Below are 17,953 nucleotides of genomic sequence, written 5' to 3' on the forward strand. Positions count from 1 at the left end.
AAAACAAAACAAAACAAAAAACCCCTGCACTTATTGCTAAAGTTAAAAGGATTAAAATAGTGAAAATTTTACTAATGATATTGTGTCTGAGATCCGCCTCAAAATAATTTGGCAGGGAGAAGGCAAGTGTACATAGATGGAGTAAGATTGATTACTGTTGACACAAGCTGATAGGTGTATGAATGCTCAGTATACTACTTTATTTTGTATATATTTAAAATTGTCTAGAATAAGAAGCTTTTTAAAAGTGAAGTATAACATCCCTAATACTTCTACTTGTAAACTGTTGTCTTTAGCCATGTCTGGCATTTTTAACCACATAAAAATGTTTCAAGCCTTTTTTAAAAAAACAGGAAATATTCTCTCAAAAGCCCTAGTTTTAACACTTTATTTACCTTAAGTTTCCTCCACTAACACAGTATCTTACTGTGACTATGCAAAGATATTTGATATTGATAAAAATCAGTTGTAGGAACACTCCAAATTCTGTTGCAAAGCTGAAGTATGCAACAATGATAAAGCTTAACTGTAATAATAAAAAGCAACAACTTTTTAAGATGTAGCTTTAATTCCAATACATTTTTTAATAGCTATTAGAGTCTAACGTTTTACATCTTTACAACTGCCATGTATTGACGGCCTAAGGCATGCCAGCTACTTTATAAACAATTTCTAATCCTAAAAACTCACTTTAAAAATAAGGAAACCAAAGTGATCTACCTGTGGTCATACCACAAAACGCAGAGCTAGAATTAAGGTCCAGGTTTAACTCTGCATGTAGCTCTCCAAAGCTACGCTCCTCTCTCATTCATTCAAAAGATATTAAACACCCACTATGTGCCTGGCACTGTTACAGGCACTGGGGCATTTAGGATATGCCAAGCAACGTGCTAAGGGCTTTCTTTAAACCCCATTTAATCCTAGCAACAACTCTAAGATGCAGATTCAATTATCCCCTTTATAGTTAAGGACACTGAGTCCGAGAAGTTAAGTAACTTGCTTAAGATCACTTAACTAAGAAGTGGAAGGACTGGAGGAGGAGCCCTTGACAGTGTGACTCCAAAACTCTTAACCACAGCATACCTCTAGGCATGATCAAGTAAAACTGCCTAAGCAGAACTTGGAAGAAAAAATTTGGAAAGGCTTGGGGGAACAATGGGGTAGAAGCTGGATTATCCCAAGGTCAAGTTTGTCCTGAACAATGAAATCTAAATAAAAGGCAGTTGGTTCGTCTACAATATTTATCTTAGAAAAATGAAAGAATTTTTAAGACAGTTGGGGTAGTAACGAAATGAGCAGTAAACTTTGCAAGAGTTCAAATCTGAGCTCTGACACTTGCTGTGGAATCACCAAGAAGGCACCTGTCCTCTTGGAATCCGTTTCTTCTTCATATACGAAATTAAAATCCTGGCATCTCTCTTTTGGGGTTTGTGAGCATGAGGATCTGCTAGTGTAGTGGCTGACTTTATAGACTTTAGGTCATACAGGAGTAATCAGCTGTCATTCAATGCGAACACAGTAAAAAAGGAATTAAGTGGTAGCTACATTTTAAATGGTCATGTCTGTAACCCTGGCCTAATTTGTTATCGCAGTACGGAAACCACCATCCACTGTGAGCCGAGGCCAGTTTGTATATACCATCATCAGCCAGACACACATCACAACTTCAGGCCTCAGTTTCCTCACTTACAAAGTGGAGACAACTTATCCCCAAGGGCTACGCGGGGCAAGATAAATACAACGGCACCTAAATCTGTACCTAGCTCACAGTTAAAACCCTTAAAACACTCCAATTCTGTCGTCTTCTCTTAAATCCCAGAAATACCACAACTTTCTCTTCTTCATTACTTCTAGATGCTCTGCAGGTTCAGGGCCGCACAGGCTGTCCACGGGCCTCACAGGGACGCACCAGCACCAGGACCTCGCAAGCACCGGCGCACAGACCCCGTCTCCAGGCCGAGCGCAGGGCCGGGCTCCCCACTTCCACAAGGACACCGGAGCTGCCCCGAGACGCCGGGTGGCTGCGAAGAGCTGCCTTTGTACTCAGAGCCAGACGCGGCCTACGGGACGGGACCGCCACATCTGGGGCTCGCGGGCTGCAGGGCGGCGCGGCACGCGTGGGTACACCCTGCGGGGGCGGGCTGCGGCCGCGGGGAACCGCGGCGAGGAGAGGGGGGGCCTGCGGGAGATGCAGTCCTGCCCAGCCGCGCCGAGAAGGCGGGGAAGGCGAGGCCGGAACACACCCTTCCCTGCACGCCTCGGAGCGCTCCGCGGGGTGGGGAGGGCAGGAGGCTCGGGCCGGAGCCGCGCGGGGGACACCACCGCTCCGGCCCGGGAGTCTTGTCAGGCCGGCGCCGCGGCGCTTACCGGCGACCCCCGGGCTCGCGGCTGCCTGACGGGGCCTGGCCCTGGGGCGCCGCTCGCCTGCGGCCCAGTCTCCGCCGTCCCCACACCCGCCCCTCTGAAGAGCCTGGCTAGAGGAGGCAACGGCCGGCCGGACACTGCGGAAGGCCCGGGTTACCTGGGGGGTTGCTGGTGGCTGGGCAGCTTTCCGGGCGGGAGGGGGGCGTCAGGACTAGGAACGGGAGTGCGGACGCAGCGGGAGAGGGGGCGGGGGCTATCGGCCGAGGCCCCGGCAGGTACGCGGGCTGGCCGAGAGATGCAGACGCGCCGGCGGCAGTAGCGGTGGCAGCGGCGACTGTTCCTGTGGCTCCCTCAGGATCTTCCTCGGGCTGGCCCAAGATGGCGGCGCTCCCTGCACAGGGTTTCCTGTCACCCTCGCAATGGCCCGGACCACAAAAGAAGGGGGAGAAGATGCGCGCGCAGCTGGCGGAGCCCGGAAGAGGGTGGCTGAGGCCGGCCTGCTAGCCACGCCCCTTCCTCAGCCCTCACCTCCGGACTTGTCGCGCCGCCGCTGAGGTCCGCCCCATGGGCTCTCACGCCTGGAGGGAAGGTGGAAAGGACATGCGCAGTCGCGTGTCCTCGCCTATTTGGGGGCGCTACTGCGCAAGTCTGCGTGGAACCTGATGGGGTGCGCCTGCGTCTTCGAGGAGTAGGATTTCGCTCATGGAGATTTTAAAACTATTTTTAAAGCCACATTGACCACTTATTGGACGGTTACTGTATACTGGCCACCGTGCTAAGCAAGCATTTACTGCATTCATTCAACGTGTATTTATGGGGGCATTTACTATAGATACCGCTATGTGCTTCGTATATAGCGGTGAACAAGCCAGGCTAGGTCCCTGTTCAACAAATCTTGGAGCCACGCATCCCATTGTATCCACGGCGAAACTGACACTCGGGTTGGTCAACTCGCTTCCCCAAGATCATGCAGCTAGGAAATGGCCCTGCATTTCATCTCTATTTCGACCTCACTTTGGGGGTGCCTTTGACAGGGAGAGAGAAATGTGATATTTTTCACAATTTGCCTACCACCTCCCACCTTCCAACTTGCTCTGCCATTATCACTGTCCCAGAAGGTTTCGTGCAGTTTGGGTGCAGGGCCACGTTTTGACTTTCTTGGGCCCTGGGCACTTTTGCCTTGTGGCTTGTACATTATACACACACATATATTTCACACATATTGAAGTTAAATATATGTATAAATATTTAACTTATATTTTACAACTACATTGATAAAAAGAAGGTATCTCAATATTATATAACAAAATATTTTCTTTGACCTAAGAGTTTATTTTTTGCTTCTGACTTTAAAAGAACATAAGCCAGGACTGGTAGTCTGCACCTGTAGTTCTAGCTACTGGGGAGGCTGAGGAGAAAGGATCGCTTGATCCCAGGAGTTCTGGGCTGTAGTGAGTGCACTGTGCCAATAGATGGGATGTGCGCGCTTAAGTTCAGGAGGGAGGGACCCCCCAGGTTACCTAAGGAGGGATGCACTGGCCCAGATCGGAAACAGAGCTTGTCAAAACTCCGGTGCTGATCAGCAATGGGATCATGCCTGTGAACAGCCACTGCGCTCCAGCCTAGGCAACATAGGGAGACCCTGTCTCTAAAATAAATAAATACTCATTTTCGTTGGCCCCTAAAAGTATTAGAGGCCCTAAGCACTGTGCATACTGTGCCTAATAGATAAGGTGACCGCCCCGCCCCCCATTAAATCTTCCTCTTAGCATTCAGGACCTTTTATGAACTGGTTCTGCCACGAGCAAGTGAGATTTCATTGGAAAAGTGTGTGACAGTTTGTACATCTCATATTTTCAGAGATACCTGTGTTTGAATTCCTGCTCTATAATCTAATGGCATACCATTGTGCATCTCACTTGATTTCTCAGATTGTCAGTCTTTTCTGCAATATGAAAATTTAATATCTCTCTCACATGGATCTTTGTGAAAATTAGATGAGATAGTATATGCAAAATGTCTGGCATATAATAAGAAATGGGAATGATTGTTACATAATAATCTAATATAAGGTGATATTGAAATCCCTTTGCAACCCTAGGTCTAGGCTTTTATTTCCATATTCTTTAATAAGTATAGTTTGTTGTCATACTTCAATATTTTTGAAATTAAGAAATTGGTCTGTGTCAAGTAAAGGAGAAAACTGTGAGCCAATGATCATTAATTGCCAGGTATGAACTTAGACCTGGCTAGTAAGTTTCTTATATCCAACTGTCGCCTGAAGGGAGAGCTGTATGTATGGCTGATATTTATTCGACACTTACTATGTACCAGGAACTATCCTAAGAATCATGCATATTTTCTTATTTAATTCTTACCTCATCTCCATGAAGACAGTACTATATTTACCTCCTTCTATGAATGAAAAAGCTGAGTGTCCTACAGATCTAAAGTCGTTTAGGTGAGAGTTGGCTGGGACTTGAATCTGGCCACATGTAACCTTGGGGCTCTACTAAGCCCTATTCTATTTCCTCCCTTATTTGCACTTGCAGCGCAATAACTAGCTTAAATGTAGATCCCTAATTGCTGCTTTCCGATGTGAAAGACATTACACTTTGATGCAGCTTTGAACAGAAACACTGTTGTGGATGCAGAGTGTCCGTCACATGCTAAGCAATGCAATTAAAGACAGTAGAAATGGTCAATTCTTGTAATAAATCCCAGAATTTTCAAAGTTAGGAGAGTGTATGTGACCAGTTGCTGCATAATTAAGAGGGACTGTCCATTGGGTGCTAAACATCCACTGGGGTTTCTACTTAACTTTTTTAAAAAAACTGTTTCCATAAGAAGAGATGCATACATGTAATATTCACTGTAGCATTGTTTGTAATAGCAAAAGACTGGAGACAGATGAAATGTCTATCACTCGAAAGCCGTAATAGTAAATTATAGTACATCTATATTGTGAAATACTGTGCAGCCATCAAAAAGAATGAAGCCCATGTATATGTCCTGATATGGAACAATGTCTAAGAAATACCTGGAGGGAAAAAAGCAAGGTGCAGAAAATGAAGTCGTGTACCAACATTTGTTAAACTGTAACAGAAGGGTAAAGAAGACATGTATGTTTATGTGACTAGACGTTGGGAGGGGTTTATTCCATGTATACATCCTCTTCCTGTTGTCTTGGATCTGTTGCTGAAGCCCAAACTGAAAACAAAAAGTCCACGAGGAGCCAGCATTCATTGTTGTAAGAACTGCCGGTGGCTGGAGCCAGCTCCCTTCTAGCAGGGCATTTGAAGAGCAGTTGTTGAAGAAACCAGCCATTCCACCAACTTCTACCTCCGCTCCACTGCTTCCTCACCTATTCCCCATTTCCAACCCCTCCCCACAGACACACCATCACTAGTAATCTGTGGAAAGAAAGATTGGAGACATGGGAGGGAAGTCAGCCTTTAGGGAAATTGTAATGTCACGGAAGGAGACCCCTTCTTTCTCTCCCCGCATGGGAACTGTATCCTCTTCTAGAACCGGGGGAGAGGGGCTCCAAAAGAATCTAGTAAGGATTGGGTGTTCCTGCAGGAAGAGGGGACTGGCAACTCCCTCGTTATCTGTCTGTTGGGGCAGCACTGATCTGCTCTGCCCCATTGCTTCCTACACAAAAGAGAACACAAATGGAGAGAGATAGCATTGCAGGGGCTTTTGGATGGCTTTAGGAGAGGGGCTGAAGTTGCTTCCCCCCTTCCTTCCTCCCACTTTGGCTTTCTAGCCCCAGATTGGATTACAGCAAAGAAGTGTCCATCAGAGAGGGGTGTGGCATAGTGACATAAGCTAGCAGTCTGCTGGAAGATACAGCAAATGCAAGGGGGGTCACCTATTCCTGGAGAGATGCATGGGATTCTTCAGGTGCAGATTTTTTGTCATAGCCACCTGCTCTGGCTTCATTTCTGCTTGTGTTTTTATAATTTGTTTTGAAAAAATCAATGTTACTTTATCCTTCATCTCTTCCCAGAGCCCAAACAAGTAAAGTCATTTTCAGATCTCTCCATTGTGTTTATTTTAACCAAATTAATTCATCTCCTTATGAGGAGCTTAATTTTATGTGTTCATTTTCTTCTTATGCTAGTGAATTGTGAATCACAGCCTATCTTGAATTGGAGATTCCCTCCTACCCCTGTGCTTACATTGTCTTTGTGTAGTGGTTTTGGAGTTGCCACCAAGCCACATTCAGGCTTTAAAATAATGCAGTCCCAGTTCCTGAAGTGGTATTGAAGAGTTAGCAGAACTAAGATAATTTGTACTATAAATTTTATTACCATGTGTGTGTTCTACCTAATTAAAAAAAAACCAATATATTTTAATGTAGCTGATTAACCTCCAGCGATACATAGTTTAATTAAACAGAAATTTAAAAAGCTAGTTTAACCAAAAAAAGTTGAGATCAGGTGCGGTCATGGTGGTATGGCTGTCGACAATAACCAAAAAAGAAATGGCAATTAATATACTTCAAAATGTAGCAGGTTGACAAAGAAGTCAAAATCAAGGGCATAAGACTCATTAGTCTCTGGGTATGAAAAAGGGTTAGATCAACTTATGACACTAAAAAAGGTGATGCATCAATGTAAGAATAAGTATACTCTATGTTCAATTGTAAAAGAAATTGTATGTCCATTGAAATAGTACCCTTTCACTTCCCCATATACCTTATGCCACCCTGTCCCAAAAAATATCCTCTAGTGTCATAGTTTATGAGGACATGACATTCTAAAGTTGGCCCATAACAAACAAACAAACAAACAAACAAACAAATCATATTATAAGGTAAAAAGCATGCTTGAAATTTTCTCAGGAAAAGCACCACACTGTAGACCCATTTATTGTCATTGAACCATTCCTTGGGCTGATGACCAGAAGTGGGTGGTTTCAATTTAAGAGGCCATGTTACATGAAAAAAATATGCATCTTTGAACTTTGTTTTGAGACTGGGTCTGGCTCTGTTGCCCAGGCTGGAGTGCAGTGATCTTGACTCACTGCAACCTTCACCTTCCAGGCTCAGGCCACCCTCCCACCTCAGCCTGGGACTACAGGCTCGGTAAACATCTTTCAACTTTAGATTCAACTTTAGAGCACACCATGAGATCCACGTGGAACTGAGACCTACTGAGAATACAGATTTAACTCTTTCATTGCATGCTCGCGCCAAGGCATGCACTTATTCAGAAAAAGGGAAGGGAGATTGGTATCTAGATTATTTCTTTATGGCTTTTTCTGACCTTGTACCTTTAGTTGAAATAATGCTAGTTAAAAGCATGCGTGATGTAACACAACTGAATTAAACTGATGATGAAGGTGCTGTTAAGAACTGAGATTTTACTCTACTTGCAAGCTAACAAGCCAGCCTGCCAGTTTCATGGATACAGGCAGAAGTTGTGAGACTTCTGAGTCAAAGACAGAGGACTGTATTATTCACAGCACAGCAAGCAGCATGAACATCGGCATATGTGCAGTAGTTCTCTTTGTGCCAAAGACCTATGGGTGGTAATAGGAGCGGTACCAGCACACACAGTGGATTCTGTTATAGAAGAACCCTGAGCTTAAGGAAATCACATTTTTTATCATGGGAAGTAATTATATCTATTTTTGCTGTAGAAGGAAACACTATCTCTAACTTCCAAGACTGCCCTATAAACATCCTTGGAAAGACAGTTTAGGACAGAGGGCAGTTGTGCAGTTCTGCCTATGCTCACAAGATGTGCAGGAACATGAGACCCATGGAGAGTAGTCTCCCAACAGGGGCAGGATTTTGTTGTGTTGTAGAATATAGTATTGTATTTGGTGGAGGGAGTTAATGAGGGAATGGTATGCTATGGAGGAGAGTATATGGTTTTGAGACTCAAACTGACCTCAGTTCCATTTCCAGCAGAGCTTTTCATTAGCTGTATGACCTTAGACAAAGTACTTAACTTCTTTTTTTTTGAGACAGGTCTCACTTTGTCATGTTCAATGGCACAATATCAGCTCACTGCTGTCTCCACCTCCTGGGCTCAAGCAATACTCCCACCTCAGCCCCCAGGCCCCAGTAGCTGAGACTACAGGTGCATGCCACCACACTTGGCTAATTTTGTTGTTGTTGTTGTAGAGACAGGGTTTCTTGATGTTGCCCAGGCTGGTCTTGAACTCTTGAGCTCAAGAGTTCTACCTACCTTGGCCTCCCAAAGTGCTAGGATGACAGGTGTGAACCACTGCACCTGGCCCAAATCACTTAACTTCTCTGAGCCTCTGCTATAAAATGAGATAATAGATTTTCCCTTCGCCCATACACACATGGAAGTGTTGTTTAGATCAACTGGGAAAGTGTAACTGAAAGTATGTGACACAATATCTAGAATGGTTCAAGCATTTAACAAATGCCTGGTCCTTCTTTCCTACCTTTATTCACTAATGCCCTCATCCATGTGAATCAGACACACACTTAGGCTCCTCGCAGAGCCCTGAACCCCTTCCCCAGTTGGAAAGCACTTCTTGAGTATCTACTTAGAATACATGGGTTCACATGCTGCAACCAAGAGACTAAAAAATGACTGTGGCTTTTGCACAATAGAAATTTATTCCTCCCTCACATGAAGGTCTGAGTAAGTAGTACAGAGGTAACATAGCAGTTTGAAGGCAGCAAGATGTAAGTTCCTCCTTGTTGATTGCACTGCCACCCTCAAATCATGCTTCTATATCATGGTTCAAAATACTTACTTCAGCTAACACCAGGAGGGGGAGAAAAAGCAGTATATAGTACATGCCTTTGTGTTAAGTGTATGAGCCAGAAGTCGTACCTATTGCTTTTGCTGACATCCCATTGGTGGATCACACAGTCACACCTAGGTGCAAGGGGTGCAGAGAAATTTGGTCTTTGTCCTGGGGAGGATTATTACTAATGAGGGAAGAAAAGAATGGATACTGAGAAACAACCAGCTATTTCTGCTATACCACCTTTCATTGCCTAAAAGACAGATGCAGGTCCAGGGAGATTGGAGTTAAACCCTGAGGCCACCAAGGTGAGGACAGGGACCATCAGTGGACCATGAAAACTTTCTCACCAATGTAATTCCCTTAGGATGCCCATTTGGGGCTCTAGGCGGGACTCTGAATAAATAGCATTCCTCTGCTTTGTCTGAATTCTGAACAAGTTGAGAAACCAAACAAAAAGATGCAGAGGGAGGCTGGAATATTTTCTTAATTGCTGATGTCGCCAGGTTGGAGAAGAAGCCTCTAGGGCTGGTAGCTGAAGGGCACCACTAATAGTGAACCTAAGAAGTGGGCTGCAAAGACTAGGGGAGGCCTCCTGCTGAAGGGGGCAGGGCCAAGGAGCACTTCTGTCAAAAGAAGTGCTAAGTTGGGAATGACCAGGCATTTTCAAATTTACAATCCTTCATCTTTCCAAGAATGGATAAAGCATGAAGAGGAACCAGGAATGTGCTCAGAAAAATATCCTTCCTCACTGAAACCAGAACTAGCGAAAGGGGGTTCCCCTCTACCATCCATGGTGAGCAAAGAGTGGGGCTTAGAATTAGCAGAGGGGGAGAGAAATAGCAGAGGAAGCAAGCATAATAGTGCCTACAAATAACAGTCCCTGGTTACGTGCTATAAAGCTTGGCAAGTCATTCCTGTGGGCAGAGAGGGGGTGAGATATTTTGTCAGAGGGACCCAAACTGACAAGTCAGAAATCATCCGACACTGTAATTGGATTTCAGTCCCAGCCTTGTTTCTTAGTAGCTATGTGGCTTTGGAAAGTTCCTTAAGGTCTTTAATTCTTCATTTCCTTGTCTCAAAAATCAGGAAATAGCAGTATTTAATACCTATGCCAATTATTAAGAGAAAATGAGGCAGAATGTGAAAAGCTCATAGCATAGTGCCTGGTAGGGAATAAACACTCAGGAAACAGAAGCTCCTGTAGTTATTTCTACAAGCCAATACACGGCTCCTGAAAGCCTTTTCCCCAAATAGGAAAGAAGAAAACCTTTATCTGCTATCATGGAATTAAACAGAGACCAAAAAGTTTTCTTTAGAGTAATACAAACAACTGAGGAGAAGGAAGGAAGAATGAGAAACAGGCCTCTCTGCACAGCATCTAAAACAATTTGGGTTAGGCCTTCACTTTCTCATATTTCCTGTGCCGTGAACACACACACACACGCACGCACGCATGCACGCATGCACGCGCACGCACGCACCACAGACCAGTCAAGATTTATCTAGGGTCTGATATAATAAATCCCTACTCTCAGGAGAGGATATTGCCTTTATAGATATGTTAGTTAGGAGAGGCTAGGTTTGACTGTGTAACTAATGACTCCAAAATGTCTGTGGATTTAAACCTGATCACAAAGGTGTTTTTCTTCCTCCCTCTCTATGACCATAATGTGTCAACTGCTTCCCTGTCCCACACCATCTTCACTTTAGGACCCAGGCTGGTCGAGCACACTGCCTCTCTGTGTCTCTCCCTTTCTCTCTCTGGAACGTTGTCAGATGTCACGGTGGAGGGAAAAGAGACCTAGGGAGTGACGTCCTAAGTCTTCAAGATTCTGCCCCAAAGTAGCACGCCCACATTTTATTAGCCAGAGCGAGTCTTACAGCCTCATGTTGATAGGATTGGGGTGCCTAATTCTCCTGTGGGAAGGTGAATATAGATAAATGTAACCCAATCTACCACAGTGGACTCCCCAAGAGCCAGAGAGATAGACAGCCACTGAAAGCTGCTAACATCTGGCTGATCTGGGGCTTTCTCTTTGTTTCAGTTTTATCCTCTGTGAAATGGAGATGCCAGCACCCGTCCTGTGAATCTTACAGAGAAGGGCTAGGAGTGCACATGGGATCACCGACGTGAATGTGGTTGTAAACTATAAAGTACCACACTTCTATGAGAGAGTTTCAATACCAGTATGAGCGTATTGGGAGAGATAAGAACACATTATAAAGTATCTCACCCCCTCTCTGCCCACAGGAATGACTTGCCGAGCTTTTTAGTACATAACCAGGCACTGTGTAAACCACTTTTACCTCACTCAGTCTTTGCAATTACACCACAAGGTAAGTAATGTTATTAACTCCACTCACAGATGTGGAAACAATCCTAGTGTCCACTGAGGAATGAATGGTTAAGGGAAATGTGATACATGCCACATTTGGGGATATTGTTGATAAGAATGGGATGTTATTCAGCCTGAAAAGGAAAGGAAATTCTGACGCATGCAACTACAAGGCTGAACTGTTATGCTAAATGAAATGAGCCAGTCACAGAGACAAATGGTACAGGATTCCACTTACATGAAGTACGCAGAATAGTCAAATACAGAGACACGGAAAATTAGAAGGTGGTTCCCTGGTGGACAGCGGAATGGGGAAGTATCATTTAATGAGTAGAGTTTTAGTTTGGGATGATGAAAACGTTCTGAAGATGAATAGTGGTGGCGGTTACACAACAATGTGAATGTGCTTAATGCTATTAAATGGTACACTTAAAAGTGGCTAAGAAGGTAAATTTCATATTATGTGTATTTTACCATTAAAAAAAAAGTATATGGCATCAAAAAAATAAAAACCAAAACAAAAAAACTCACAAGTCTTAAAATGCCTTGAAACTTTGAGCGATTTGGCTCACACAACAGGTTCTTTAGCTACAATGTAAGTAGGTGATGGCATTTTAGTAGCCTGACATTGCTAATCAATACTTTCAGGTGTAAAAGTTGCTATTAATAATTAATTGGGCATCCAGCCCAGATGGAGGTGAGGTGGATAAAGCACTGAACTAGGAATGAGAGCTTGAGGTTGGGACTACCTTAAACCAGCTGTGTGACCTTGGGTAGGTAGTTTCCCCTCTCTGGGCCTCATTTTTCCTATCTGGAATGTGGAGAGGTTACTTGATCTTTTCAGTTCAATTTCTTGTTCAGACCAAAGGACCACAGTCTTCCAGGGCAGTTCAAGTAGATGGAGCTCTATCCCCTCTTCCATTCTCTCTCAACAGCCACCTCCCCACCAAAAGAAAAAACCCATAGCAAAAAAATATGAAGGGCTTTATGAATTGGACTTCTGTTTAAAAACTTTAAAAACAGCTGGATAAGGGAATCTCTGAGGCCTCTGATGTTCTGTATGCGCTACTGGTGAAGCTGTGAGATTCAGGAAAGGCCACTGGGTTAGCCATGCACTCATTCATCAATGACCAATGATTGGGCTCGGACCTGGGCTCCTGTCTCTTCCTGTCCACTAAAGCCTTTCAGTGACCACCTTCCCATTTTTCGGCAGAGGCCCTTATGTCAGCAGATGGGGAAGAGACTATGGATACCTTTTAACTGAGACCTCATAATGCAGATTAAAAAAACAAACAAACAGATATCCCAGCAGCTACACAGCAAGCATGCTCAGAGCTAAGATTGGAAACCAGATTTTGGAATCCTTATCAATTGTTTCTCTGAGATTTAAATTCCAACTCTGCAGTTTATTAGCTCTGAGACTTGGGCAAGCATCTTCATCTCTCTGGGGTTCAGTTTTCTCATCTGTAAAATAGGTATGGTGGTCCTCCGCTTATCAGACTGTTGTGAAGGTTATAAATGTGTGTAAAATCCCCCTCCACTGTTAGCCCCCCAGTCATTTCCCAGCCTCTGCTCTCCATGCCAGGGAGTCAGTGCCTTCCTGGAGGAGGCTCACAATACAGCCTTCAAGGCCAACTCTGGGCATTGCTTCAGTACGGATTAGAAGTTATTTTAGAATCCTCAGAGTATAGTATTTGTGACAAATGAAGCTGGACATAATTTTAAAGCATTTTTTAAGTTAAAAAGTATTTTGCACTCCTCGGCCTTCTTTCCTTTGAGACAGAGTCTTGCTCTGTCACCCAGGCTGTAGGGCAGTGGCACGATCTGGACTTACTGCAGCCTCCGCCTTCCCGGTGCAAGCAATTCTCCTGCTTCAGCCTCCTGAGTAGCCTGGACTACAGGCATGCACCACCACACCTGGCTAATTTTTGTATTGTTTTTTAGTAGAGTCAGGATTTCGCCATGTTGGCCAGGCTGGTCTTGAACTTCGGACCTTAAGTGATCCACCCACCTCAGCCTCTCAAAGTGCTGGGATTACAGGCATGAACCACCACGCCTGGCTCTTGCTCTTGACAAAGATATTTTTCCTGTCCAGAGATTGAAGAGAAAGCTAAGGAGAAAAGGCGGCATGAAGGAAGGAGATTTTCTTCCTGTCTCTATATTTATTTTCTATTTTACAGGTTTAACCTCTGCCCTCCCTCACCCTGAGCTGAAGGGGAAAGGTACCTTTTCTGGTGAGTTCACTGCTTTTTACCTGGCCTAAGTATCTGCAAGTTATAAAAACAGAAACAAAATATAATTAGTTTCATCAGTAAATGAACACAGGGCAGCTGGGCTTCACGGAGGAGTGACAAATACCTTCAAGTCGCCTACATTTTAGGACAATAGCTGGGGTCAGTGGTTTCCAAAACTATTGGGAAAACCACTTCCTGCTTCCTGCAGCCCTTCGTCTACGAGAAAGGGAGCCGATTCAGGCGTGCTCCACCAGAGGGCGCAGTAGGCCCACGCCAGGCCTGCCCTGCCGCCAGAGCTCCCAGCCTGTGGCTACTGGTCCCATTTGTGTTGCTGCGCACACCCGGTGTGGCAACAGTGATTCCCCAGTCTCTTTTTCAGTTCCTCTGTTTTCTCAACCCAGAATAGGGTGAAGAAGCTTTGTAGTCAGGTGGACTTGGATTAAAATCCTCAGCTGAGATCTTGGCAAATTAGCATTTTGAGCTGTTGTAATACTATTAGTTGGTGACTTCTTCCCAAGGCTGGGGAATCACAAAATTATAGACTCTTGGCACAAGAAAGGGCCTTCGAGATCAGCCATTACAGCCGCACATGTCATGGATGGGGACACTGAGGCCCAGACTAGACCAGAGCCCAAGTCTCTCAGCACCTGGGCCGGTGTCCTCTTAGCTACGCCCAGCTGCCTTCTTTCCAAAATACATAAGACGATAAAGAGCATTCATCAATGAATGAATGAATAAAAAAATTGAAAACACTTTCAACCAACAAGCTCATGCCTTCTTTTAGAGCAAGGACTTTAGATACAGACAAAAGCACAGACTGCTGTATCCCTCATCCAGCTTCAGCAATTATTTGACCTGTTGAGTCTCAGTTTCCTTATCTGAATGGTGCAGGGCATACTGTGGGGATCATATATATATATATTTTTTGAGACAGAGTCTCACTCTGTCGCTCATGCTGGAGTGCAAAGGCATGATCTGTTCTCACTGCTACCTCCGCCTCCTGGGTTCAAGTGATTCTCCTGCCTCAGCCTTCTGAGTAGCTGGCACTACAGGTGCATGCTACCACGCCTGGCTAATTTTTGTATTTTTAGTAGAGACAGGATTTCACTATGTTGGCCAGGCTGTTCTTGAACTCCTGACCTCATGATCTGCTCACCTGGGCCTCCCAAAGTGCTGGGATTACAGGTGTGAACAACCGCGCCCAACACTATGGAGATCATAAAAGCACCTACCTCACAGGGTTTCGTGAGGATTCAATGAGTGCATCCTTAAAATGCCAGCTCAGACACCTCAGAGGCATTGAGTAAATCCTGTTCTTTTCTTAAAATCTACGTCCCATAACCTTTCTGAGCCTCAGTGTTCTTGTCTATAAAGTGGAGAATTTTCATAGCATTGTAGGAGGATTAAATGGCACATGTATATAATAAAACCCTCAAAACAGGGCCTGGTTCATGGTAGTGTACAAAATATAACATATTAATAATGAATACTAGTTCATCCTCTTTCATGAAGTAAGGAATGACTATTTCTAAGAACAAGGAGGGATAAGCCTGCATTCCTACCAATTCCAAAGACCTATCAGATAGCATTCCCGGGAACACATTGCTTCTCCTGAGTTATCCTATGACACATTCCTACAGAGCCCTTGTCCAAGGTCTCACAAGCTAACCCAGTTTGAAGTCCCTCCCAGGAGCTACTGCATTAGTTGAGACCTCATCTTTTCTCTTCTGGACCTCTGTTGTAGCATCTGTACCTTAGGTGGGTGAGCGATGTCATCTGGCTAGAGATGTACCTCCTGGGAGTACCTTATGGGACAGCAGCCACTTGTTAGGAGGAAATATAGGCTCCTTGCAGTATGAGCTACCTAGCGCTGCTATAATAAAATTACCATAAACTGGGTAGCTTGAAATACCAAAAACATATTCTCTCATAGTTCTGGAGGCTGAAAGTCCAAAATCAAGGTGTCAGCAGAGCCATGCTCCCTCTGAGACTGAGTAATTCCTTCCTTGCCCTTGCCTAGCTTCTGGTGGTAGCTGGCAATCCTTGTTGTTCTTGGCTTGTGGCTGTATCACTCTAGGCTCTGCCTGTCATCGTCACATGGCTATCTTCTCCTTGTGTTTGTATCTCTTCTCTCTTCTTCTTTTTTTTTTTGAGACAGTTTCACTGTGTCACCCAGGCTGGAGTGCAATGGTGCGATCTCGGCTCACTGCAACCTCCAGCTCCCGGATTCAAGGGATTCTCCTGCCTCAGCCTCTGGAGTATCTAGGATTACAGGTGCCCACCATCACAGCCGGCTAACTTTTGTATTTTTAGTAGAGCAGAGTTTGACCATGTTGGCCAGGCTGATCTCAAACTTCTGACTTCGTGGTCCACCCACCTTGGCCTCCCAAAGTGTTGGGATTATAGGCATGAGTCACTGTGCCCAGCTCTCCTCTTCTAATAAGGGCACCAGTCATATTGAATCAAGAACCCACCCTACTCTTATTTAACCATGTCTTAATTTCCATCGAAATTGCATCTACAAAAACCCCATTTCCAAAAAAGGTCAGATTCAAAGGTACTGGGAGTTAGGAATTCAACATATCTTTTTCTGTGGAGGGACAGAATTCAACCCATAACATCTGTTAAAAGATCTCTAAAACACCTGAAAATTGGCCGGGTTGGTGGCTCACACTTAGAATCCCAACACTTTGGGAGGCTGAGGCAGGTGGATCACCTGAAGTCAGGAGTTTGAGACCAGCCTGGCCAACGTGGTGAAATCCCACCTCTACTAAAAATACTAAAAGTAGCCAGGTGTGGTGGTGTGCACCTGTAATCCCAGCTACTTGAGAGGCTGACAGAATTGCTTGAACTCAGGAGGCAGAGGTTGCAGTAAGCCAAGATCACACCACTGCACTCCAGCCTTGGTTTCAGAGTGAGACTCAGTTTCAAAAAAAAAAACACCTGAAGATTTTAAGAGCTCTTCCAATTTACTAATATTATAATATACCTATAAATCAACCAACAGAATTAACATTAACATGGTTATGTTAATTTATTGGAAAATTAATTATAATGTTTATGATTAGAAATTACATTAGAAACCATATATTTTAAGTATCATATAAATTATAATTATGCCTATAATTGTTTATAATTTGTTAACTGTTAGCACAGTTAATTAATTTTGAAAAAAATAACTGAGTGAAACAAAACATTTCTGTGGACTGAAAAGCTCTTAGGCTATCACTTTTCTTTTTTCTTTTCTTTTTTTGCTCACTGCAGCCTCTGCCTCCCAAGTTCTAGCAATTCTCCTGCTTCAGCCTCCCGAGTAGCTGGGACTACAGGTGCATGCCAGCATGCCTGGCTAATTTTTGTTATTTTTAGTAGAGACGGGTTTTTGCCATGTTGGCCAGACTGGTCTCAAACTCCTGACCTCAGCTGATCCACCTGCCTCAGCCTCCCAAAGTTCTGGGATTACAGACGTGAGCTACTGCACCCGGCCCATCACTTTTCAACTCCTGCCTCACGGACCATCAGAGTGATCATTCTACAAAGCAAACCCAACGATGTTACTCCCATGCTTAATAACCGTCCATGATGGCCAATAGTGATCAGGAACAGCTGACGAATGAAACTGACAGCAAACACACACCTCCAGCTGCATCTGCACCACCTCCTAAAGCGTGTACTTGGGGAAAGCACTGCTGCTGTAATCTGACACAGGACAGACTTTCACCGGCCAGGCCTTTGCTTGTGTATTTCCCCCAGAAACAGTCCCTATCTCTCCCATCTGCCTGCTTTTCTCTGTTTCTTATCCTTCATGGCCCAGCTCAAAAGCCACGTCCTCTGTGATACCTGCCAGGCCTTGCAATGTCCTGCTCCCCCTAGGTTCTGAAGTACCTTGCTTCTGTATTTTGCAGGACTTCTCCCAGTTTTCTTGGCATTATAGTGACATTGTTCTATTAATCACTTCTCCCACTAGGCTAGGAGTTGCTGGAAGACAGGAATTTCACCTTGGTCATTGTATTAGTTTACTAGGGCTGCCATAACAAATATTACAGGCTAGTGGCTCAAACAACAGAAAATTATTTTATTCTTGAGGCTAGAAGTCCAAGATCAAGGTGTCCAAGGGTTGCATTCTTCTGAGGGCTGGTTTCTTCCTTGGCTTGTAGACAGCTGTCTTCTTCCTGTGTCTTCACGTGGTCTTCCCTGTGTGTCTGCCTCCTAATTCCCTCTTCCTTTTTCACTTGTGGGTTTTGTCTTCCACTTTATTTAGATTTTTTTTTTTTTTTT

General features: G+C 44.4%; 2 protein-coding genes across 2 annotated transcripts in view; both read right to left on the minus strand.

Annotated features, from left to right (window-relative positions):
- Positions 1-2,956, minus strand: part of RAB14 (RAB14, member RAS oncogene family) — a 24,206-nt gene extending 21,250 nt beyond the window's left edge. The window contains exon 1 of the mRNA XM_017503312.2: positions 2,522-2,956. The gene's annotated coding sequence lies outside the window, so the exon portion shown is untranslated. The remainder of the gene's footprint in view (positions 1-2,521) is intronic.
- Positions 1,868-17,953, minus strand: part of LOC108285879 (V-type proton ATPase subunit B, brain isoform-like) — a 40,858-nt gene continuing 24,772 nt past the window's right edge. The window contains 2 exon segments of the mRNA XM_037729533.1: positions 1,868-2,547; positions 2,644-2,826. Coding sequence (XP_037585461.1) covers positions 1,868-2,547; positions 2,644-2,826 — 863 coding nt within the window.

The sequence above is a fragment of the Cebus imitator genome, unplaced genomic scaffold, assembly GCF_001604975.1.
Source record: "Cebus imitator isolate Cc_AM_T3 unplaced genomic scaffold, Cebus_imitator-1.0 Scaffold309, whole genome shotgun sequence".
Classification (NCBI taxonomy): domain Eukaryota; kingdom Metazoa; phylum Chordata; class Mammalia; order Primates; family Cebidae; genus Cebus; species Cebus imitator.